This window comes from Leopardus geoffroyi, chromosome B1 (genome assembly GCF_018350155.1).
Source record: "Leopardus geoffroyi isolate Oge1 chromosome B1, O.geoffroyi_Oge1_pat1.0, whole genome shotgun sequence".
Taxonomy (NCBI): domain Eukaryota; kingdom Metazoa; phylum Chordata; class Mammalia; order Carnivora; family Felidae; genus Leopardus; species Leopardus geoffroyi.
The window spans coordinates 84,118,930-84,144,716 of record NC_059327.1 but is presented as its reverse complement, the minus strand read 5'-3'; the positions used below and the strand labels follow the sequence as shown (position 1 = coordinate 84,144,716).

Genomic DNA, 25,787 nt, shown 5'->3' with positions numbered 1-25,787 from the left:
CTGTGAACCCAGAATAATAAAATTTTAAAACCTGAGTATGTAAATTCAAAAATTCCTGAAATTATGAAAAGTAATCATTGTAAGAAAGAGTAACTGAGAATAATAGTTAATTCATTTACAAGAATGTAGGAGGACCAAATAGCCTGATAAAAATTCATATACCAAAGGCCCAGTAAAAAAAGGCATTAAAATGTTATTTGAAATTGTTATTACCTCAGTAAATAGAAATATTTCCCCACAATGAGCTGCACAATACCATTTTGTACAATAAAAATAGCTATACAATTTAACCAGAGCCTTCTGGTAGTTATCATACTCTAAAACTATATGCGGGCATACACGGGTACAAAGTGTAATAGCCAGGTTGCTTTCATTCATTGAGCAAAGTTAGACCTTAAATCAAACCTAAAAGAATCATAACAGAATTTACCCATTAGGGAAAAAAAATTAAACACTAAACAGTCAATGAAGAATAGATGATATAAATGACTCGGGGGTGGCTTCAATTTCATAAAGTGGTTGGGTGACACCATAAAGCTGAACAAAGTTCAACTAGATGTCAAGTTTCACAATATTTTTCACAGTATGTTCAACCCACAATTCAAACCGTCTGTGCTTGAACCCATGTGGGGATAAAAATTGCAACCATAAATCACAGGCTTTGAAAAAAAGTGCATTAAAAAAATGACAACGCGGTTAATGTTGCAGTCCGTGAGTCACTATTTCACTGAAAAATGATGGGATATTCTGAATGGTCACTCCTGATTTTCACCTGACATTAAAATAAGCAGCTGTTGTACTGTATATTCAAGAAGGTTTCAAGTTATGTACAAAGACTAAACACTGGAACACAGTAACTGCAGGGTTTAGTTGTAATCACTGTAGCAGTTTGTATCGATGAATAGCCAGATTCCATCATTTAGTTTTATGTAACTGTGTTAGAAAACAATGAGGGATAAAAATAAGCATGTCTTATTCTCCCTTAAAAGTCTATTTGCTGTTCCTGATCAAGGTGATTTGGTGTTTATTTACTTCTTCTTCTTCTTCTTTTTTTTTTTTTTTTTTTTTTTGTACTGTTTACTTATTTTTGAGAGACAGAGACAGAGCGCAAGTGGGGGAGGACAGAGAGAGAGGGAGACACAGAATCCTAAGCAAGCTCCAGGCTCTGAGCTGTCAGAACAGAGCCAGATGCGGGGCTGAAACCCACAAACGTGAGATCATGACCTGAGCTAAGGCCAGTCACTTAACTGACTGAGCCACCCAGGTGGCCCGGTGTTTATTTACTTTTAAGTAACATCTTATTTACACCTTGAAGTTTGTTTTCAAGTTATCAAAGATGGATGATATATATATATATATATATATATATATATATATATATATATATATATTTTTTTTTTTTTTTTAATATCTTAAAGCTCAGTGTTCCACTGGTGTTTAAAGTGTGGCATATAATGTGAAGTCTGTCTGAAATCCACATATATTAAATGCATGTCTTTTCATTCTGGGTATCCATGAAAACTATGAACTGTACCTGAAAGTTCAGGGGGCAAAGCAAAAAACTGTGCTGGCACTCTCAGCACCTTTCCATTACTCGTGCTCGTAAGCTTAGAAATTGAAACCATTTCAGGCTGTTTTCCTTCCCTTTCCATCCCTAAACCTGGAGCGCCAGACACCCCCTAGTCAAGTTTCACAATTAGATGCCATTCAAGTGGCTCTACAAGGTGCTTGGCAGTGAGTCTCTTTGGTGAGCACTGTAAGGCATTCCAAGTAACCAAAAATACTTCTGTATAGAATGTATCTCTTCTTTATTTTCAAAACAAACCTTGGACATAATCGTTCCAGAGCCAGCTGGACTAAGCACAATTAAAACTTCAGGTCGACTCAGCACATTTCAAGTGCTTATTAGTCACATAGCTATCATCTTCAAGTAGAGAACATTTCTAACATCATGAAAAGTTCTATTGAATGACATCGCTTTAGACAAAAGAGAAGAATAGAATTGAGAAGTGAAGTGATTTATTGAATGCCATATTGCTAGTAAGTGGCAGAATCAAGACTTGTGCCCAGGTTTTGTGACTATAAATCTTGCTCTCTTTATTTTTTTAATTTTTTTAATGTTTGTTTATTTTTGGAGAGAGAAAGAGTATGAGTGGGGGAGGGACAGAGAGAGAGAGGGAGACACAGAATCTGAAGCAGGCTCCAGGTTCCACACTATCAGCACAGAGTCCGACAAGGGGCTCCAACTCGCAAACCGTGAGATCATGACCTGAGCCAAAGTTGGATGCCTAACCCTTATTCTCTTTTTTATTTTAATTCTTGGTGAGTATGGTTTCTTCCTGAATAGGAAGACTGAAATCTCTCACTTGAGGGACTCACCTGAATGCAACTTCTATTCAGCTCAACAGAGGGCTCACTCAAATATTTTGCTGAAGTGTTCCCTTACCAGCCAGCCTTGGCTACCATAATTCCCAAGTATGTCAACAACAGAACAAAATTCTTATTTATTTTCTATTAATTTAAAAAATGCGCTGTGTTTATTATGGTTATTTATGTCAGGCAATGTAATAAGAAGTTAACAAATATTCATTCATTCAATATGCATAACAGCCCATTGAAATAGGTATTATTATTATCTTCATTTTACAAATGAGGAAAATTAAACTTAGAGAAGTAATTTACCCAAGGTCACCCAGATAGTGAGTAGCAGAACCATGATTAACCCAGGAGATATGTCCTTGGTGTCCATGTTTTAAACTAGTATACTAGATGGATTCTCCATTAGAAACATTGTACAATATGGGTGGCTCAGTCATTTAAGCATCCGACTCTTGACTTCGGTTCAGGTGATGATCTCACGGTTTGTGAGTTGGAGCCCCACATCTGTGCTGATAGCACGGAGCCTGCTTGGGATTCTGCCTCCCTTTCTCTTTGCCCCTCTGCTGCTTGCTCTCTCTCTCTCAAAATAAAATAAAAAGAAATTAAAAAAAGAGACTTTATACAATCTCATTCCCACTAGAAATCACTGCACAGAACATGTATCTTGATACAACTTGGAAAAACAGAATAAGAAAACCTTTTATCTTTTACCTGCAAATGTAAAGTAGAAAGCTTGATGTCACCTTTCTCATTCTCCACACTAAATTCTAACAGGCAGGAAGAAAGAGTTTTATACTGTAGTCCTTCTTTAGATGCCACTGTTGTTTATTCTACATCTGTGTTGTCCAGTAAAACTGTGTGTGGTAATAGGAATGTTCGATAGCTGTGCTATTTAATATGATGGCTATTTAGTCATATGTGACTATTGAGCATTTGAAAGGTGACTAAGGTAACTACAGAATGGAATCTTAAATTTCATTTAATGTTAATAAATTTTAACTTAAGTTTAAATAGCCATATGGGGCAAATGGCTACTGTATTGGATAGCACAGACCCAGATGGTCCAGCTGAGAACCTGTCAGGACTCCTTTCTTTCTTCTAAACTGCACGCTCACCTACTATCAGCGACATATACCAATCTATTCAGTCATGCAGGCCAGAATGCTTGAGTCATCCTGAGCACTTTACCTCCAGATATAATCCGTCAGGAAGTTCTGTTGATTTTAGCTGCTTAAAAATGCACAGATGTATGTATACTTCTCCATTTCTCCCACTACCACCCTGGTCTAAGCCACTATAATTATCAGCCTAGGCAACAACAATATCACCTACATTGTTTTATCCCTCTACATTTGCCTCCATTTTTCTTAAATTTATTTGAGAGAGAGAGAGAGCAAGAGAGCACAAGCTAGCGCAAGCAGGGAAGGAGCAGAGGGAGAAAGACAGAAAGAATCCAAAGTCAGCGCAGAGCCCAATGCAGTGAGATCATGACCCAAGCCCAAAAGGAGAGTCAGACGCTCAACCAGCTGAGCCACCCAGGTGCCCCTCCTCCCTTTTTCTAAATGCAACCATATCATTCTCTGATAACAGTTTCACTTATTCTTAGGAAAAATATTGCATTACTGAGGGCTTATTATATGCTAGATATTATGCTAGATTTTAGAAATAACACAAGAAAATTGACAAGTTCTTCCTTTTCTGTGGCCTAGAAGTCCCCAATTAATTTGCAGCCTGATTCTCATTCCAAAATCACTGTTTCAGCTCCAAACACACCAGCTTTGTGGCTGAAGACATGCCCAGACTGCTTTTCTGCCCACTGGAAATTTGTGGTAACGCATAATGCACATACCTATGAGATGTGCCAGGTTAGTAAGCTAGAGGAGGTTAAAATAAATTATAGACTCAGATGTGTGTCTGAAGCACTATAGCATTCAGCTAAGATCAACAATAGCAATAGGTTTGCTATATGAAGTGTCTACTGTGTATGTAATTTTTTACATGGATGGTAAGACTGGTTTCCACATACTAAAGGTCTATGAATGCATGTAGCAGGCCATGTCACATAGCTATTATATGTCACGTAGCTAATCGTGCCATGTCACATAGCTATTAAGTAGAGTTTGGGAAAGCCAGCTTTCAAACCCAGAGCTGTACTTACACACACACACACACACACACACACACACACACACACCTCAAAACAAAACCCTAGAGTCTCCTGATTGCTCATTTAATTACTACAGTGGCCTTATAAGACAAGTGATAATGTTATTACCTACAAAAATGTAGAAATTGAAAGATTAAGTAATTTTCTATAATCATAAACATGTATTGACTGGCAGAGGTTTTTGAACTAAGGTCCATAGTAATTCCAATTCTGTGTTTTTACCATTACAGCACACTTTCCCCTGCTCGGTCCATTTTAAATAATCTTGGCACAATAGGGAAAAAAAACCTCTCAATGAGTTTTGTCATATTTGCTCCTGTGCAGATATCGTAATATTCAAACAGCAAAATAAAACACATATTTCTATCGCCAGCTTGACAATACTAAGTGCTCTACAGGACCTCTCATTAAATGATACCAAGAATCCATAACAATGAACTTAATGGCACACAGCATCTGCCCTGGATCCTGGGAGGCGGGAGGGCAAATGCACTTTCCATGATAAATAACACACCACATAGTATTCCAACTGAGCATCAACACTGCATGAAGAAAAATGAACAGAAGAAATAACACTAATTGGATATGAATCACCAGTGGAGTCCTCATGTAATATTTTTTATTCCTCATTTTTGGATCTTTAGGACTAAAGATTTTTCTCAGAGTGAGCAAGCAAGAGAGACAGAGAAAAAAAGTACCACGAGAAACAACGTGGAAGAGAACATTATAAAACATCTATGAGATTCATCAGTTTGAGGTCTATTTGATATATATGAGATTTAAGCAGAATGACTGGCTCCCTATCACTTTTACCACTGATCAGTGTTTTTTTAAGGTCAGTAAAGATTTTCAGTGTGCCTTTATTTTATTCAAGAATGCAAATGTTGACAGACCTCTCAAAAGGCATGTGGTTCAGCCACACCAGATTAAATAAGGCAGGGGATGAGGCTGGAGAAGTAAGTAGACACAAGGTCCTGCTTGCCTCTTAGGCCATGTAAAGGCGAAGCCTGTCTGGTGATTAATAAATCTTGAAACAAGGTACATAAATTATATTTTAGAATGTTACACCATGTCGAATGCACAGGCTGGGTCACTATGTTGTATAATCCTACCGTGTGTCTTTTTGTATCATGAGGATGTTTTTGAACAAGAATTTACCTGAATATATTCTACTTTTAGTTTGTAATTCTTAATACATAATCTTAACTTTAAAAAAAAGGCACTTCTGTAGTATTATCATTTTGAAATAAAATTAACTTTTATATGAGATTCATAAAATGCATTAAGATAAGGTAGAAAGTGAGAAATATTTTCTGCATTTGTCTCAAACTAGATATAATGCTTAGGAAACCAATTTAACAGCATATGATAATATTTAAGTAAGCATGTAGAACATGTCTCTAAAACATCTATCTCTGTGCAACAGCTAGGCTTTCAGCCTGGAATTTCAAAATATCTTACCAAAAAACCTTTTTCATATATAAGAATACACTATGTTCAAGAAATAGATTTAAGATATAGATATATGTCTACATAGATACACTTATAGTTATATAATAATATAATAATAATAATGTAGCTATAATATGGCTATATTAATATCTATAATAGTAGAGCTATAGAATACAGAACACTTGACATATACAGTGTTAAAAATTGTTTAACTTTATTGATATAAAATATTTTATCACTATAAATTTAGTATATGTACAATATTTACAAACACTAATATATAAGACAAAGCGTGTACATTATCCCTAAGAGGTAGTAATAAAACTTGAAAGTTTGTATGTCCCAAACACTATCACATTTTTCCCTACTAAAGTATTTTGGTTCATATTTTTTATATTTTATTTACAAGATTGTTTCTCTGCATCATACATATAATATTTATATTTTATGTAAAACCTAAGAAAGCCTTAAAGTTCATTGATATAAAATATTCTTATCTTTTCTTCTAAACTCCCAATGTACATGCCAGAAAGTTTCTCTTTCCCCACCCATGAGATCAAAAGACAAAAATGAATGACATAAATCAAACTAATTTTTCCCCTGGGGAGTTTTATGGATCATAGTGTTTATGTTCACTGAAATATTTCATTTATTTAAAACTTGTTATACCAAACTAGGTATTCATATATTTTATAGTGTAGAAATGTACACTTATTTTTTAATATAAAGCCAAACACTATATGGCCATAGAACCTCCCGTCCAAATGGTTGTGTATGCACACCATGATTTATATATTTGTAGCTGTCATGAAGCTTCAGCTCTACAAACACCAGCATTTTATCTAGTAACTAACATATTTCAGTGTAGACTGAGCACAGCAAACCTTTAAAGTAGGACAAAATCCAAAGAAAACACTCAACATAAACAAAATATGTGGCAACACTAGAACAAACTATAAAAATTTTATAGGTGGTAGTTTGGCAAGACCTACATGACTTGTTTGTGTGCAAGCCAAGCTGAAGGACAATAAAACTTAAAGCATTATAAATACAGGCAAAGATGCACATAAACACACACACACACACACGCTTTCACGCTTTCTACATATTTAGAATCTCTGAGTTTTCTTTAACATGTCATTCTTCTTTTCTTTTCCATTATATTTCTTTTCCATAATAAATAAGCCAGTTGCCATTTCCCTTTATCCTTCAGGCATGCTAGATCAAATAACTGGTCTGTTTTTTAACACTAACCCTGTATGTATCATGATTATTAAGTAATTCAGTAAGCTTCTCAAAAGCAAGGTGTTACAGTGAGTACTTTGTAAGCAGAATCTCTCCCTTCCCTTCCCAACACATAATTGTAGTATGGGTCTCAAGAGATTAAATATCAAGGCTGTCTCAAGAAAACTCATACTGGAAATCTGAATTTTATAGTATTTTCAATCAGATGTGACCCATGGATTTTAAGAAGATAAAGCCACAGGCAGAAAAGCCATTAGTAGACTGTTGCACTATCGCAGGCAATACATGATGGTGGTTGGGATTAGAGCAGGTGGAGTGAACATGTACAAAAATGAATAAATGAGTTTTTTATGTTGTACACTTGAAATTAATATAATGTTATATATCAAATGTCTCAAAAAAGAGAAAAATAAACAAAACAGAAAAAAACAACAGCACATAGTTCATGCAAAAGGCTGTTTCAAAAAAAGAAAGAAGATAATAAGGACAAAACTAGAAATAACTAAGACAACAGGAAGACTAGAATTGATAAGTCCACAAGAATTCTCTTTCAAAAAATCAATAAAAATAAAGTATATCAATCTTTACAATAAGCATACAGAATTTTTTTATACATGAAAAACTAAAATAGTGTTTTGTATGCATAAAAGAAGATTTTAGCAGGCCATATTCTTGAATATAAAGAGCAAAGATTCCAAATATTCAGTTCTTTTAAAAGTAATTTTGTTGTTGTCACTGTTTAATTTTCTTAATTACTTTGGTGTTGACAATGGAGAAACATGGAAACTAGCAAGTATAATAAGGAGGTAAGAGAAATGGAACATTGAAAAAGTGATATTGAAAATACTAAGTTTTTAGAAATGCAGCTAATTTGGCATTTCATTTTATAAATGTAATCTAATAAGTCCCAGATAATTAAAATTTATTTCTTTTTAAGTTTTTAATTTAATTATTTTGAGAGAGACAGAGACAGTACAAGTTGGGGAGGGGCAGACAGAGGGGAAGAGAGAGAGAATCCCAAGCAGGTTCTGCGCTGCCAGCGCAGGGTCAAACGCAGGGCTCGAAACCCATGGAGCCATGGGTTCACGACGTGAGCCAAAACCAAGAGTTTAACTGACTGAGCCACCCAAGCACCCCACCAGATAATTAAAATTTTAAATGTAAAACAATTAAACAAAAATGTTGAAAGTATTAATATTGAACTGAACTCAAAATAAAGGGAAACTTTCAAAGTACCCCAAAAGGCCACGGAGAGTCCATGACATTTCAGTGGTTTCCTGTCAGCCCATGATAGAAACCACTAGGCATCCAAAAGACACTGCAAGGAATCAAGAATCCTTTTGTCACAGTTGCCATGAAAACAGAGTAAGCCCATCCTCATTTACCTACATATTTTCTTGAGGTAGGGAAGGGGGAAAACTTAAATTCTAAATGGTAATTTTCCAAAACAAAACAATAAGAAAAACAAAAAACAAAACAGTCATCCACAATTTTTAGACCAAGTCTGAGGGAGAACTAAATTTTGAATAGACTTCGATGTTTGAATGTAAACTGTTTAAATTAAAAGAAATCAAGATATGGTTAGCTGGCAAGTCTATTCTTTAATTGTAAGAGTTTATGTATTTGCTTTCTATTGCTGTGTAGAAAATTACTATTCTAAAACCATCATCCAGAGATAACCATTTTTATTATCTTCATATACATGTAACTAATGCTCTAGTATGTTTCTAGTCTATTTTTCCTTCTAGTTATTTATATATCAATAAAAATTAAGATGCAATATTTTTCACTATTTAGTGTCCTACACTTTTATTTAACATATAGTAGAATCACAGATTTATTCATAATACAACTCAGATGTGCAAGGAAAATTAACCATGAAACCAGAGCATGATGGTCATAGGTACCATAATTCTGCTTCCCACAATAAGACTTATGAAAATGAGAGTAGATATAAAAAATAAAGACACAATATCCCTTCTGGGTGGTCGATTTAGAGGAAATTTACTGGGTTTTTTTTGGCCATTTTCTAGAGTGTGTATATATCATTTTTTTTATGGAAAAAATCCAATATAATATAATATAATTTTCCCAGGACAGATTTCCAAGGATGCAAATGAAGTGCTTTGTACTGTTTAGAAGTACTAAAAGATAACAGCACTATGCCACCCGCAGTCTTCATCAAAGAAAGTAACACAGTTCATCTAAGTTATGAGGTTTAGGAGGAAGGTTGAGGTGAGTAAAGTACTTTCTGGGATCTGAGTAAGACTGGGGTTAAAAGAAGCTGAGAAAAGAACTTCAGAGTAAAGCTCTGTCCAGGCTGGAGATTCCATCCAACCAAGAGAAATGTTAGAAGTTCTTTTTGCAGGACAAGGCCCACTCTCAGATTCTTAATTTATTATATTATGTTATATCATATACATTGTATAATGTAATATAATTATATATTATGTCAATTCATAGTACACTATAAATATGTCTTTTTTTAATGTTTATTCATTTTTGAGAGAGACAGATCATGAGTAGGGGAGGGGAGAGAGAAAGGGTGACACAGAATCCAAAGTAGACTCCAGCCTCTGAGTTGTCAGCACAGAGCCCAACATGGAGCTCAAACCCACGAACCATGAGATCATGACCTGAGCCAAAGTTGGATGCTCAACTGACTGAGCCACCCAGATGTCCCAAAATAATTCTTAATTAAATTAATTTCTCAGTTGGATGCATATGTCTTCAAGTAAATTTTTTAAGAAAGTTTTCTGAGTGGCATTTTTTGAGCTCCTGCATATTTATGTCACTTCCATTGCCTTCATTCATAAAATATTCATAACCTTGCCCTATACAATAAAGTGGGGCCATAGCCTTTTCCTCTCAAAAATCAGTAGATGCTATTCTATTGGCTTCTGCAGAGAAGTGTAAGGTTAGCCTGATTTTAGCATGTAAACAACAACAACAAAAAACCCACCAAAGCTGCGTAACTTTTTACTGTTTTCTTTCAAACTTTTGCATGAGTTGTTCCTCCCTAAGAGCACTTCAAATTATTTGATAGTGCCCAACCCTGTGCCTTGTATATCTAACATCTTTTCTCCCATCATTCTGAACTTTTTTCACCCTCATTCAGTGTTTGAGGAGAACTTATCATATTTATCTTCCACATTACTGATACAATTTCTCAGTGTCAAATCTGTTTTCTCTGGCTCTCTGGATTTCAGTTGGTTGCTGCATTTTAAAATTTCATTATTCCTTCCATTATCTGTTTCTTTACAACATCTTCCCTAAAGGATAATAATTCTTTTCTTATGGGTTTCTGATTCTGCTTCCTAATAACCATACCTTCTTACACTCTACTGAGATGGCTAGTCAGTTTTCCTATATTTTTCCTTATCTCCCTTTTGTGTCTTCACAAAAGTGTGATTTTTTCCCTCTTATTCTTTATAAAATGTTAAAGATTCATTGTTGAATTTTTAAAAACTAATTATGGGAGATTTACACAGAAAAGTTGGTGGAGAAAGCAGAAGGTATATGAAACAGGCTGGTCTTTACAGTGTCTAGCCAATTTTCAGATCTATCAGGTATTTATATAATTGAGTTCTATAGGATTGAAATTGGATTTTCTTCTCTGAAAAATTCCCAGTGTATACTGATGAAAGTTCCTAGTTTTTTTCCTAGCAACGCAACTTCATATTTGGATTCACTGTTCCTTTGTGTCCACCAAAACTGCCCCCAGGCCTATCTATGTGTTTGGATTTTTTTTTTTCTGTAAGTGCAAAGGAAAAAGAGATAGAAAGAGAACAGGTAAGTGGACAACACTTTGGTGTGCTAAAAAGTAATAAAACCAATTACAGAGGTTATGCATACTAAACTTTAATGGCTTAATGGCTGCTTTCTCCTTACTCCCTACCCATTAATTCCCCCTGGGATTTACTGTCTGTGAATGGATAGACAGAGAGATATTAACTGGAGTGAAGAAAAGATAGGGGTTAAAGATAGCACTGTGGAAGATTCACAAGTAGTAGACATGCAGAAGGTCAGCTGATCAACCTTTAAGGGGTCTCTAAACTGATGACAAAAGACAGACTGGAACAATAGTAGGGGTCTTTTCATTTTCTTTCCTACTATGTTGCAGTATTTTTAGATAAACAGCATTAGTGGTCCATCAACTAAGATGCTAAACCTTAAAACACTAGCCTAATAATTAGTCATCATGTTATAAACAGTATATTGTATAATAATAATGTATTATTATTTTTAAAATTTTAATATTGTGGTATGCTAATCAATTTCCATGTTTTGTGAAAGGTCATAATTTTCTATTTTTTGTGTCTTAATAGATTATTTTTTTAAATTTTAATTCCAGTGTAGTTAACATACAGTGTTCTACTAATTTTAGGCATACAATATAGTACTTCAACAATTCCATACATTACTCAGTGCTCATCACAATAAGTGTACTCTTAATCACCTGACCTTTATCACCCATCACCAATCCCTCCTTTCTGGTAACCATCTGTTGGTTCTCTATATTTAAGAGTTTGTTTTTCAGTTTGTCTTTTTGTTTTCTTTGTCCATTTGATTTGTTTCTTAAACTCCTCATATGAGTGAAATCATACGGTATTTGTCTTCTGCTGACTGGTTTATTTCACTTTGCATTATATTTTCTATATCCATCCATGTTGTTGCAAATGATAAGGTTTTATTCTTGTTTATGGCTGAATAATATTCTGAGATGTGTGTGTATATATATATATATATAGATATATATATATAGATATAGATATATATATATCTGTATCTATATCTATATATATATAGATATATATATAGATATATATCACCTACTAATGGGCATTTAGATTGCTTCCATAATTTGGCTATTGTAAATAATACTGCAATAAACATAGGCATGCATGTATTCCTTTGAATTAGTTGTTTTGTATTCTTTGGGTAAGTGCCCACTAATGGGACTACTGGATTATGGGGACCTCAGAAGAAGAAGAGAGATTAAAAAAAAAAAGGCAGAAAAATTTTGAAGAACTAATAGCTGAAAGCTTCCTGAATTTGGGGAAGGAAACAGAAACCCAGACCCAGGAGGCACAGAGATCCCACAGAAAAATTTACCCAAGGAGGTCCTCACCAAGACACATATTAATTAAAATGGAAAAAATCAGTGATAAAGAAAGAATTTTAAAAGCATCCAGAATAGTTACATATAAAGGAAACCTCATAAGAGTCTCAGCAGATTTTTCAACAGAAACCTTACAGGCCAGAAGGTACTGGCATTATAAAGACATTTTAGTGGGAATTTAGGACTGGCTAACTTAGATGGAGTTTTCAGGGGCCATTTTTAGGGCAAGGCCTAACTCTACTTTTTTTTTAAATCTGCCACCTCTGGCAACTCCTCTTCTCAGCTGAAATAAAGGTGCTATGACCTCTAACTCATGCTTGTTTATGGAGTCCTTCCTTATTCTATAATCTCTGTGAGGAACAGTTACTCTCTATAAAACTTCCATATGAAATGTGATCTTTACATAACACTAGTGGGAATAATTCTTAGTGTTCAATAATCTAGAATACAACAATGCTGAGGATGAGAATTCTTTTATGACTTTGAAGATCCAAACTCTATAAACTTGTTTATCCTTCCTAGGAATTTGTTGTTTTCATTACATACTCTTAGTACTAGCTATAGATAAGGATGATATTGAATAATTTGGCTTACATTAATTCATTCTTGCCGCTGGCTCTTATAAGTAGTCTGCTTAGTTTCCTGAACATGTTACAGCTTCTCTTGACCCAAGTCAATACCTGTTGTCTGATTTTTGTGGTCTGATTATCTTCACTCTCCTACTCTCAAATATATATCTCCTTGTCCCTCTTTCAATATTTATTTCCCTGAGTCCAGGTTGTTTCCTTACAACCCAATTTCCTATCTGATTTTCTCTAAAATCTTGGCTCTGTGTTTTTTCTTTTACTTATTCCTCACATAGAAATATAGTATCTGTGCGGTCATTCCTATTCTAAAATATACTGTCAATATTGCCAGCTTTGACCTGCTTTGTCCATTGTTTGCTCACTGTTTTAGATCAAGATGATATCCTTGAGAACTGTAGAATCTACCGAAAGGGTACCTACTATTAAGTAACTTGGTGTATTAATGTGAACATAGGCCAGAAATCCAAATTTTAGACATTTCCACACTTAGGTATGTATTTCAGCAATTACAAGTGTTACAAAAGTATCTGCTAATTTTCTGAAATGTAGGCCCTTAACAGTGCTTAGTATAATGTAGTATTCAGCATTTTTAAAGTCACTTGAGGTTTATAAGGCAGAAAAACAAATTGTTTGATCTGTCATGGCTCAGAGATATTCTTATTAACAAACAGTTCCCAGATCTTTCTGTTTTACTATGGCAATGGATTTAATTTTGCCAGATAACAACACCGTCCATTAATATAGCATACTTTATGAATCATCTAAAAGAGTTTTTAGACCAACAAATATCTGAAAGCCTTGTTACAGGTGAGTAGTCCAAAGAGCCCAGGAGGCATTTCTTACAGAAACAGTAATCATAAGCAGATGAGGTAAAGACAAAAGGATTATTAGTAACGTCAAAGTTCAGATTACTGGATACACACCAACTATATAATAGAAATAAATAGAAGCAATAAGTGAGAGTCATATATGTAAGTTTAAATTTTCTAGTAGTCATAGTTTAAAAGTTAAAAAAGCAAGTGAAGTTAATATTTTATTTAACCTCCATATGCCCCAAATTTTAGTAATTTCATTATAAAATTGGCCTTTTTATATTTGTGTGATAAGAATTCAAAATCTCGTGTGTATTTTACACTTAAAGAACATTTTTAATTGGACTAGTAGCATTTCAAATGATTAACAGCCATACAAGGCTAATGGCTGGGCAGTAAAAGTCTAGATTTTTGTGTTATAATCATACTTTGAGAAAAAATGTTTTGTAGAAAAAATAATGTGAAAGACAATCATAAATTATTTTCTCTTACCTACACAAGTCTTCTTTTATGTGAAGAGAAATCAATTCCTTAGGAATATGAAAAGAAAGTATGCTCTCTGACATCTGCTCCCGGATTCGCATCCACTTATTGTCAGATGTAGGAAATCTATATAATTTACACACTGGGTTCTTTAACACTGGGAGGGAAGAAAAAAAATAAAAGGTTAGTAGTTAAATTATAAATACATGCACATTAGATAAAGATCAATTAACATAATTATTAATCATGGTACCACTCTAATTATTTGTTTAATCAAAATTTGGTTTTATCATAATTCATTAGTGCATTTGAATTTCTAAGAATTTTGTTCTTCTGTTTTCTTCAGTAGCTTCTGAGATATAAAGTTGTTATTAAATTAAAAAATAATACATCAAATTCCAATTCATAAATGTGGCTATTGTGGTTCTCTAATTTACCACCTATTAATTTCTTTCTCTTCCAAAGATTTTCTTAAAGCATATGTATTTATAAATATACGTAAAATATATGTACTTACATATAATACACACGAAAAATATATTTCTGAATTTTTTCTGATCATTGTTAGTCAACTTTGCTCACTTATACAGTAGATGACAACTGACATGTTATTTCTGAGGTTTCAAATGGCCCTACTACTAAAAATGGTTTATTTCTTAAATGCCAGAAAGGTTCCTTGGATTAAGCTCTAGTACAATTCAAATATTATGTATACTTTAGTGCCAATGAGTCAATAAAATACTTTCCTAACATTGCATATTGTGAGAAACAAGAAAAGGAGGCTCTGAAAAAACTGTATTTGTGGATGGAAAGTAATTAAGGAAGAAATACAAGATTATGCCATCCAGGATTTTAATAGATTTAGGGGAAAAATGGAGGGCCAGAGATTAAGATAATGCTTGATACTTTTTTCATGAGGCCAGTATATCTACCACACTCCCAAGCCATTTATTTCAGGTCAGAAATTGATTGCCACTGCTGTTTAGCATTGAATGCCTTTGTTTCACTTATACACCAAAGTTTAATGGTCAATATATTATCAAGTCAATCATCAGTCAAATATTTATGGTTATTTGGCTCCAGTTTATTAATAAAACTGATTAAAAACAAAATTTGATATTGAAATGGAGCACAGGTTACGTGGGCCAAGACTACTCAATATATAAGGTAAAATTCCTTTCAAAATTTAGGGCTCCCTAAGACTGTATCTCATTCACTACTTGGGTAAATATATAATAGCTTTTTGAACATTAAAATGAGGATCTATTCATCCATTCCTCTGCAATCATCCATTCTCAGAGGCATAGTCTATACATTATCATTGTCAGAATTGATGATATATCAAAAACCTTGATTTCAAAGATCCCATTCTTCAACAACTAGATTCAAATCTTCCAGTATACCTACCTACCCACTACTAAGAATTAGCCAAAGTGGTCACTTTTCAAAAACACCAATAGAAGCCAGAATATAGTAGAATATTTCCAATATGTTGAGAGAAAATATTTAAAATCTAGAGTTGTATGCCCAGTTAAAAAAAAAATTAAAATAAAATCTAGAGTTATATGCCTGAAGAGATTATATTTTTAACATAAACATTATCTATAAGTTTTATCAGATTATGTCACAGATCCATATATCAAATTAATTTTATTTATTTTCTTTCTTATTGAAGTATAATTGACATATAACATTATATTAGTTTCAGGTGTACAATGTAATGATTCAATATTTATATACTGTACTGCAGAATAATCACCACAATAAGTCTAGTTGACATCACCATCATAGCTATAATTTTTTTCTTGTGATGAGAACTTTTAAGGTGTACTCTTTTAATAACTTTAAACTACAGTATTATTAACTATAGTCACCATGTTGTATATTATATCCCTAAGACTTACTTATTTTATAACTGGAAGAGTGGACCTTTTGACTCCTTTCACCCATTTCACCCACAGCCACCCCTACCTCTGGCAACCACCAATCTGTTCTCTGTATCTATTAGCTTGTTTTTTGTTTGTTTGTTTGTTTTTTTACTAGATTACACATATAAAAGAGGTCATATGATATTTGTCTTTCTCGGTCTGACTTATCTCACTTAGTGTAATTCCCTCAAGGTCCATTCATGATGTCACAAATGACAAGATTTCATTCTTTTTTATGGCTGAGTAATATTCCATTATATATAGATATCTATTGGTGGATCAATTAATCAATTGATAGATCAATATCACATTTTCTTTATCTATTCATCTGCTAGTGGACACTTAAATTATTTCCATGTCTTGGCTATTATAAACAATGCTGCTATGAACATGTTGGTGCAGATACCTTCTCAAGTTAATGTTTTAATTTCCTTTGGATATATTCCCAGAAGCAAAATTACTGGATAGTATGGTAATTCTATTTTTAATTTTTTTAGGAACCTCAATACTGTTTTCCACAGCACCTACACCCATTTACAATCCTACTAACAGAGAACAAGGGTTCCCTTTTCTCTACACATTCTTTCCAACACTTGTTATTTCTTTTTTTTTTTTTTGATAATAGCCATTCTAATAGGTGTTAGGTAATAGTTCTTTATGATTTTGATTTGCATTTCCCTGATGATCAGTAATATTGAATATCTTTTCATGTACCTGTTAGCCGTCTTTATGTCTTCTTTGGGAAAGTGTTTATTCATATTCTCTGCCCATTTTTTAATCAGATTTTTTTTTGCTATTGAATTTTATGATTTATTTATATATATTGTAGATTGGGCCTCATCAGATATATTTTCTTTCATCTGAAATATAAGTGAGCCTATAAAAGAAACGATGATATTCCACTTTCTTTTTCTTCTTTTTTCAAGTTTTCATTTAAATTCTAGTTAGTTAAGATATATGGTCAAATTTGTTTCAGGTGTAGAATTTAGTTATTCATCACATATAATTCTCAGTGCTTATCGCAAGTGCCCTCCTTAATATCCATCACCCATTTAGTCCATTCCCACTCACCTCCCGCCATCAGCCCTTTGTTAAGAGTCTCTTTTTTTTAAATTAATTTTTTTTTAATGTTTATTTATTTTTGAGAGAAAGAGAGATAAAGCATGAGTGGTGGAGGGGCATAGAGAGAAAGAGGGAGCCACAGAATCCGAAACAGGCTCCAGGCTCCGAACTGTCAGCACAGAGTCCGACGCGGGGCTGGAACCCACAAACTGTGAGATCATGACCTGAGCCGAAGTTGGACGCTTAACTGACTGAGCCACCCAGGCGCCCCTGTAGTTAAGAGTCTCTTATAGTTTGCTTCCCTCTCTCTTTTTTTTCCCTTCCCCCTATGTCATTAATTTTTAAAGTGACAATGTTTCAAAGATGTAAGAATTTTACTACAACCTCAATTCCATCTCTAGAGTTTGAGAAGAAAAGGAAGTATGTATTGAATTCAACGTAGTTATCAGTAAGGTTAAACCATTTATGGGATCTCATGAATTCTAATATAGCTAACATGATCAGAAATATATATGCATTCTTTCATAGTAAGACAAAAACTCAATCTCTAAAATGTCCAAAATTTTGCTTAGTAACCTAAGTAAATATTCAATTACTTAGTTTGTGTATACTCAGTTTATGTGCTTCTTTTAAACCTCTGTTTTGTTTTGTTTTTTTTTGAGATTATACAGGATTTTTGTATTTCCCAAACTCTGGTTAAGAATCCTTCATTTTTCTTGTCTTTTATAAACAGTAAAGAATAGTTATTTTTTTGGAGAATTTGAATTAAGATACAAAACATAAAATGCTTCATTTCCTCAGTTATCCCAAAAGTAGCCTTTACACTTTTGATTTTATTGTTTTTATTTTAATACTCTTCAGTGTGTTTAAGTATCAACCTTCACTGAAATGGCTTAAGCAGAAGTCAAGGGCAATTTGATTAATGAGTTCTAGAACTCTCCTCTGACCATCTGGTACATATCAAACAAGGACTCTGTGGGAATGCTACTGTTTTTAAAGAAAACGCTTGGGACAAATTTAAAACAAAAATTCAGGCAACTTGATCAATCTCAATTATATCTCCCAACTAACTTTCATGTTACAGGTTCTGATCTCTTGAAATTCATAGATCTGCAAACATTAGTACTAAATCAGGATCTCAATGTAGCTATAGTGGGGTCCACCTTACAACCCAGTTTCATTCAGCAGCATTTCTTATTAAACACCTACTATGTATAAAGCAAGAACATATACTCGGTATCTTAAAATATCATAAAATGGAGTATGACTTAAAAAATGAAAAAAAATATGGCCTAACATTTTACTGCTATGCAAATGTATTGCACTGGTTACAAGAAAGACCAGATAGGATGTTCTTAACTCAAAATTCTTACTGTGTTGATAATGGGGGGATTTTGTCATCTTCATATAAAAGAAAGGCATATTGTATTCATGCACCAAATACTGAACAATGGATCATAAATTATGAATGCTTGTGTAACCTTGTTTTAATGTTTCTTCCTTATAGAAGACATTCAATTCCAACAATTCTGCATACTCATTCCAGCTGTGTGAATGAGTCCATCACTTTCAGCTCTGGCTCATCATTGATGCCAAGTTTTTCTTTATGTAGGAGATGCATTTCTGACCATACAATAGGCCTGTCAACTCAGAACACTATCTAACATCTATTGTAAATTCTTTAAAGAGACCCCTGTGTGTGTGTATGCTCTTCATTTTTTTCACTGCTTTTGCCAAAACAATTGCTAAAAATATCATGTGACTGATTCTGCCAAGAGAAAAGTAGCAGAGATATTTTGGACTACATCATGGTCTTGAGATGACTTAAGAGTAAAGTCCTAAGTTGGTACAGATGTTGTTACATTTCTTTGAAGTCCACTCTCTATGGTGAGCACAGGAACATAAAGTAGATGGCAGATCCCCCCCCACCCCCCCCCCCACACACCAAATTGCAGCACAACTCGAATTTCTATATTGTTTTCTCTCAGACACCATAGCAGCGCTTCTTTAACAAGGTATCTTGCTAAGAAAATGTGAAAGCCAAGCTGTCCCAATTCTGAATTATCAAAGTAAAGACACCAAAGTAATGTTCAACAGAGCCAACACATAGACGACACATTAAAAACAAAACAATGTGGCTGTTCAAGAGAACTGGGTAAGAAAGGATAAACCAGAAAGATACCATAGGAATTTGTTTTTTTCCTGTTTCTGTGTTAGGGGTGTCAGTGGATAGACAAGAAACTTTGCAAATTTAGATTTAGGGACAAGGGAGTTATCAGAAAGCCAAACACTTACTTCCTCTGGTTGTCTTTAATATATTTCTCAAGTGGAAGCTCATATGTGATTATCCTCATGAACTTTCTTGCATTCAGGAGGTGGTAGGAGTCACATATTTAAATGGAATCTGACTTTATTGGCTTTAAGCCTTAAAAAAATCATTATTTTAATGTCCTACAGATTCTTGTAGAGAATTCATTCTGTTGCTTTTAACTATGCAGTTGTTTAATAGTTTAATTATTCAGCTGAATGTACATGCATTGCCTGTTCTCCAAATGCTACATTATACTTACTAAAGATAAGTCTGTGTAATCCAATTAGATACTGACATTCCCTCATTTGTACTTGGAAATATCTTAGATTTATATACATCCAAAATGTAGGTTGGCTCTTTTTAAGACTGGATGAGAACTGAAAAACCTAAATAGAAATCACTAAAACACCATCCTGAACATGGTTATTGAAAAGAGACGGTAAGGAGACCCGACAGGAACACAGAAAACACAGCAAAGAGAGATCTGTTTACAAATAATAAAGATGAAATAAGTTGTCAAAAAAATGAACTCCTAAGAATGTTTCATTAATTTTCTCTAGATCTGTCATAAAATCTAACTTATGTTATTGTTTGTGTTGTTTTTAAAGGAGAAACAGAAAAAATGGAATAGAAAATAGGACATTTTCTATCTTGAACAAAGTGCTGCTTCTCTAGTCTAGTCAAACCAATAAGCTCTTGGCCCTCCATCTTCAATCTAAGGCCAAGAATAAGAAAAACTATTATAGACGTCAGACTAGGACACAGAGATAATATTTGTGGGCATTTAGTCTCCAGTTGGTGATAAATTGGTAAGTTTAGTGTATACAATTTGGGTTTTAGTTTTTTGGTGATCAGAAAATGATTTGCTTCATTCTCTCTAGTTTGCATGATTTTCTCTGTTCATTCTAGTTCAGTCATAAAGTAAAAGATACAACCAGGAGAGGTAGATGGTGGCTCATATTTCATTCTGAGCAACCTGAAATGACCTATAGTCCTCTGAACTCAAGCTGTTTCTCACCAATTTCCTTCTGTTCAAGGCATTCCTTGCACCTCAAAGGAACACCTCTCTTTTCTGGCTATATGCAACCTTCCTATAAACTCAGCTGAGCTAGAACCTCCTCTGGGAAGCCTTCCTTGGCCTCCACCTCATCCTTCCCTACAGGTTTCTCTCCTTTGTACTTCGTATCCCCAGCTCTGTCATGGTTTTTACCAGTTGTGCTACAATTGTCTACTTACTGTTCCAGGTCACCCATTAGAGTGTGAACTTTGTGAAGGGTAGGACAGTGCTGTTTTGTTCTTGTCCTCATTTTATCTCCTGCACCTAGCACGGTGCCCAGTAAAAATAAACATTCCACAGAAATAAGCTTAAACCTTTCAACTCAGATGTTTCCCGTCACTACTTTCCCCAGGAGAACAGTTAGAGCACCAACAACTGTGTGAAGAGAGAGGGAAAAATGCAAGAGTGAAGAATACAATTGAAAACCTCACTTCAAGGGAGCACAGGCATCAGAATGAAGGATGAAAAAAAAACGTGATTGAGAGAAAGGTATCCTCACATTTGTCCACAAAATGTTGGCTTTTTAACTCTATCATCTTCTTCCCTTCATTTTTCTTCTAGCTTACCTAGGTGGGGAGTGGAGGAGGTAATGGACTGATACCAGGAAGACAGCTGAAGCATTTAAAGGTGTCTAAGACATGATTTCATTGATTATTAGATCATGAAATTCACTCTTCCATTGAAGCTACTTAACATCCTAAATATATTAGTACACAGTAATGAAAATATATGGTATTCCCAAAGAGCAAAGTTAATGGACTCTGTCCCATTTGTTAAAACAGCAGAGGGCAAAGAAATCTGGTGAGTAAGTATAAAAGATCAAAGGCCAGTATTAGAAGTCAAAATTGCCCCAAATTTTACATATTAGAGAGTTACAAATACAAGGACAAAATCTATTTAAACTAGTGTGGGTAAAATACAACGGAGATGGGGCGCCTGGGTGGCGCAGTCGGTTAAGCGTCCGACTTCAGCCAGGTCACGATCTCGCGGTCCGTGAGTTCGAGCCCCGCGTCAGGCTCTGGGCTGATGGCTCAGAGCCTGGAGCCTGTTTCCGATTCTGTGTCTCCCTCTCTCTGCCCCTCCCCCGTTCATGCTCTGTCTCTCTCTGTCCCAAAAATAAATAAACGTTGAAAAAAAATTAAAAAAAAATACAACGGAGATATCTTTGTTTATATAAAATGATGTCATCTAAAGTCTGACAAGGTAGTAGATTTCAGAGCTCATGAATAAACAGAAAAAAATAAAGGGGGAAACTGGGGATTTGCCTTTCAGTTGGAATTCATCAGGACTCAAAATGAGTATAAAGGGACATATTTTTGACAATCTCTTAAAATAATGTGAGTCATGCATTGCTTTGGATGGGAGTGTTAGTGAGGAGAACATTACCCCAATATTTGGCTCATGTGGTATTGTGAGAGGCAGATAAATTCTATGGTGTCATATGAGGCAGAAAACATTTTTTTAAAGTAATCTCTACACTCAACGTGGGGCTCAAACTCATGACCCCAAGATTAAGAGTCACATGCTGTATGGACTGGAGGCAGACAACACTTAAAAATGAGAATTTGACAGTAATTTTTAAGGAAAGTTATAAATTCTTTGATTTAAAAGCTAAATAATTAAATTTAAACATCTTTCTCATGGAGAGAATAACAATGTCATTTTCTGTTACATGAAGCATAAATTGAGATGATAAGATACACTGGCTATCAGCCATCTGACAAGCATTTATTGAGTTTCTATTGTGTTCTGGCCCTGGAGATACAGAAATAAATAAGCAATGCTCTTTTTTCTTAAATAGCATATAATCTAGCATCTTCTGCAAAGTGGTGGATGGCTTAACCCCAATTTGAGAAAAAGAATAAAAGATACAGTGGCCTATTTTGAGAAAAAGCGTGATTCATCTGTGAAGCAAGAAATGCAAAACACCAATAAATTCTCTGAATAGGAAGGCAACTGCATGGATTTAGGATGGAGAGATGGCCGGTCTCCTCATTTTTGTTTAGATTCCACCTTACACAGTCACGGAAATCACAGCTGTCAGATATCCCCTCTATGAATATGAAGGACAGTATACACGTTAATCTACAGCATGAAAGTGGCCTTTAAAGAATATAAAGGATAATTTCATGACTCAAGAAGTATGGAATTCAACCAAGGAAGATGCTGTATCAGATCTAATGCTTGCTGACAGGGGAAAACTCACTCAAAATGTGAAGAAAATAGGAAACCTTGTGACAGGGCCCATTAGTTCCTCAGATTTGGCATAGTAACAGAAGGGTCTATGGGCTGACGTGCATTATACTTTTACAAGGAGAGCTGGAAGAATTGGGAATATAGAGAGAATTATCTTTCTGACAGAATTTTAAAAAGGTATTATTTTTGGTCAGGCTTATTAAATATAAATGACTTCTGAGAAAGACAACTGTGACAATGACAAAATATTAGTATGTGACTCCATATGAAACTGATTAAAACAAATGCATTTATGAAATAAATAGCTGAATTATGCTATATTGACTTCACACATGTGAGAGCCAGAAAAGGAAGTCAAAGACTGTCCTGGTTAATGTGATCATTTGAAAAGCACTGATGTGGGGCGCCTGGGTGGCTCAGTCGGTTAAGCGGCCGACTTCGGCTCAGGTCATGATCTCACGGTCCGTGAGTTCGAGCCCCGCGTCGGGCTCTGTGCTGACAGTTCAGAGCCTGGAGCCTGTTTCAGATTCTGTGTCTCCCTCTCTCTGACCCTCCCCTGTTCATGCTCTGGCTCTCCCTGTCTCAAAAATAAATAAAACGTTAAAAAAAAAAAAAAAAGAAAAAAGAAAAGCACTGATGTGCGAAGAGGCTGACCCGTGTATTTGGGTCACGGTGCTGGTGGGCAAATCTAGGCTTTGATACCAGTCCTTCCGACAGCCTGTCCAGTGCTCTTATATTAATACCACAAGAGATATTTGGTATTGTTCGGCTGCAGAGAAGTCCCTCAGTTGGTGTGACTTAGCAGGACACGTGAGAGACCCAACTGCACTTCTCTGTTCCCCACCCTACCCCCGCCAACAACAAGCAGTTTTAAGCTTTCTTACTACCATTTTGCTTCAATGAATAAGCAAATAACCAAATGAATAAGCAAATAACTGTTTTAACAAATTTATGTTATGACCTACATAATTAGAGTCAAACTAAATAAGAACTTCATATTTCTAATACTTACTGTGTCTTCTAGTGTGTCTTGTTTTAGAGAATGTAAATGCAGCTGCTGAAAGGACTGTTTTCCCATAAAGCTAAGGTACTTACAGAACTTTCTTAAGGAATTGTAAATTCTGCCCCCACCCCCTCCTTTCTCTCCTTCTGCCCTCCATTCCCCAGACTCCCAACATACACATTCACCTTGCAAGGCAAGCAAGGCATGAAAAAGGTGAGAACTTAGGGGGAAGAGCTTTTTTTCTTGTTAGTCTTACAATAGATGAGTGAATTTCCTGAATTATAAATTAAACCTCTAGAGATATAAATAGAATAGTGAAGAGCTGCTATGAGATATGACATTCTCTTCCATTCACTCAATAAGTACTTCATAACTCACTTGAGGCTGGCAAGTTCCACATAATACATTAATACAAAGACTTGAAAAAAATGTCAGTAGCTCTCTTTGCCTACAGATTAAAAAAAAATACCACATGGGAATATAATAGATTAATTCCAAACTTGCTGAGTTTACATAGAAAAATAAATAGAACAATAGACAAAGGTACACACAAGCCAAAGTCATACATATTCTATACCTGTATGATGCACTTTTGTATTTTAAGCAGAAACATTTCACATAGAGAACCTAGTTGCATTTAAGTACTTTTTAAAAATCTAGCTTTTATAACATTTGATTCCCATTTAGTTTTATCTTTCCCTATTGTAAGAAGGCTCGAAGAAAATATTTGTGGTAAATATCCTAGGTTCTGAGTGTTCCTCTGGATCGCATGGACTAAGGACATTGAGAAATATCATTAGAGGAGCACTTGGGTGGCTCAGTCGGTTAAGCGTCCAACTCTTGACTTTGGCTCAGGTCATGATCTCATGGTCTGTGAGTTTAAGCCCTGCATCAGGCTCTGTGCTGACAGCATGGAGCCTGCTTGGGATTCTCTCTCTCCCTTTCTCTCTGCCCCTCCTCTGCTCAACCTCTTTCTCTCTCTCTCAAGATAAATAAGCATTAAAAAAAAAGAAAGAAAAGAAATATCATCAGAACTAAGTGGAGTATCACCACCCAAACTGTCACCTCCATAAAAGGAGAAAGGCAGTAATCAATCATCTTTCACTCCACTAAGTATATTTAAATTATGGAAAGCAGCTGCCTCCATCAGTTCCATGTCAGTTGCCTTTGTCGTATAACAATTGATGCATTAGGAATAGTATCCTAGTAATCTGGAATAGTTAGTATGCCTCTAAGACTCATGCCTTACAGATTTTATGGCACAGGTATATGGAGGTACAGGTTTATTTTTCACTGTGTTCCTTCTGTCTCTTCTTCCTTAGGTAATATATTTTCTTACTTAGAAAGCCATTTTTCTCTTTCTCCTTGAAATGTATATTAAGCCAATCAGTATTTTAAAACGGCATTTCTTTCTCTGTGCATAAAAAACTACAAGGTTCACATGAGTGAATTACTAAAAAGTTATAATTATAATGTAGATGAGTGTGGTGATAACCTGATTCATCCAAACTGTATTTAACATGCACTTAATATATACTTAATATGTCCCACACTCAATTTTATTTCTTAAAATTGACATTTACTTAATATGTCCCACACTCAATTTTATTTCTCAAAATTGACATTTACTAAATTAAATTGATTATGTGGATACATTAAAATAAAGGATTAAAAGTTTGGTCAATTTTCAGGTGGAAAATAAATGTGAGGAGGCCGCTTTGAGGATATATTAGATACTTTAAGCAGCCTGAAAACTTATAAAGTACTTTTAACATACATGGCTGATCTAGCTGTCTGGGTAGACTCTTCACTGCTCATTGCACATCCCTCCCAATATTACATCCTAAATGAAATGAACAACAATATCGTTTGCTCATAGGCTAAGAAGTTGCTCCTCTTCTTTGGTATAATCAATTCCTCATTCCATGCAAGTATAATTACTGATTTTTTGTTATTGTTCCATTTTATTTTGAGTTCTTTGTA

General features: G+C 34.7%; 1 protein-coding gene across 12 annotated transcripts in view; it reads right to left on the bottom strand.

Moving 5' to 3' along the window:
* INPP4B (inositol polyphosphate-4-phosphatase type II B) overlaps positions 1-25,787 on the bottom strand; it is a 778,265-nt gene that overhangs the window by 181,885 nt on the left and 570,593 nt on the right. For all 12 annotated transcript variants that reach the window (XM_045466827.1, XM_045466836.1, XM_045466862.1 and 9 more), the window contains one exon: positions 14,257-14,404. In XM_045466827.1, coding sequence (XP_045322783.1) covers positions 14,257-14,404 — 148 coding nt within the window. The remainder of the gene's footprint in view (positions 1-14,256; positions 14,405-25,787) is intronic.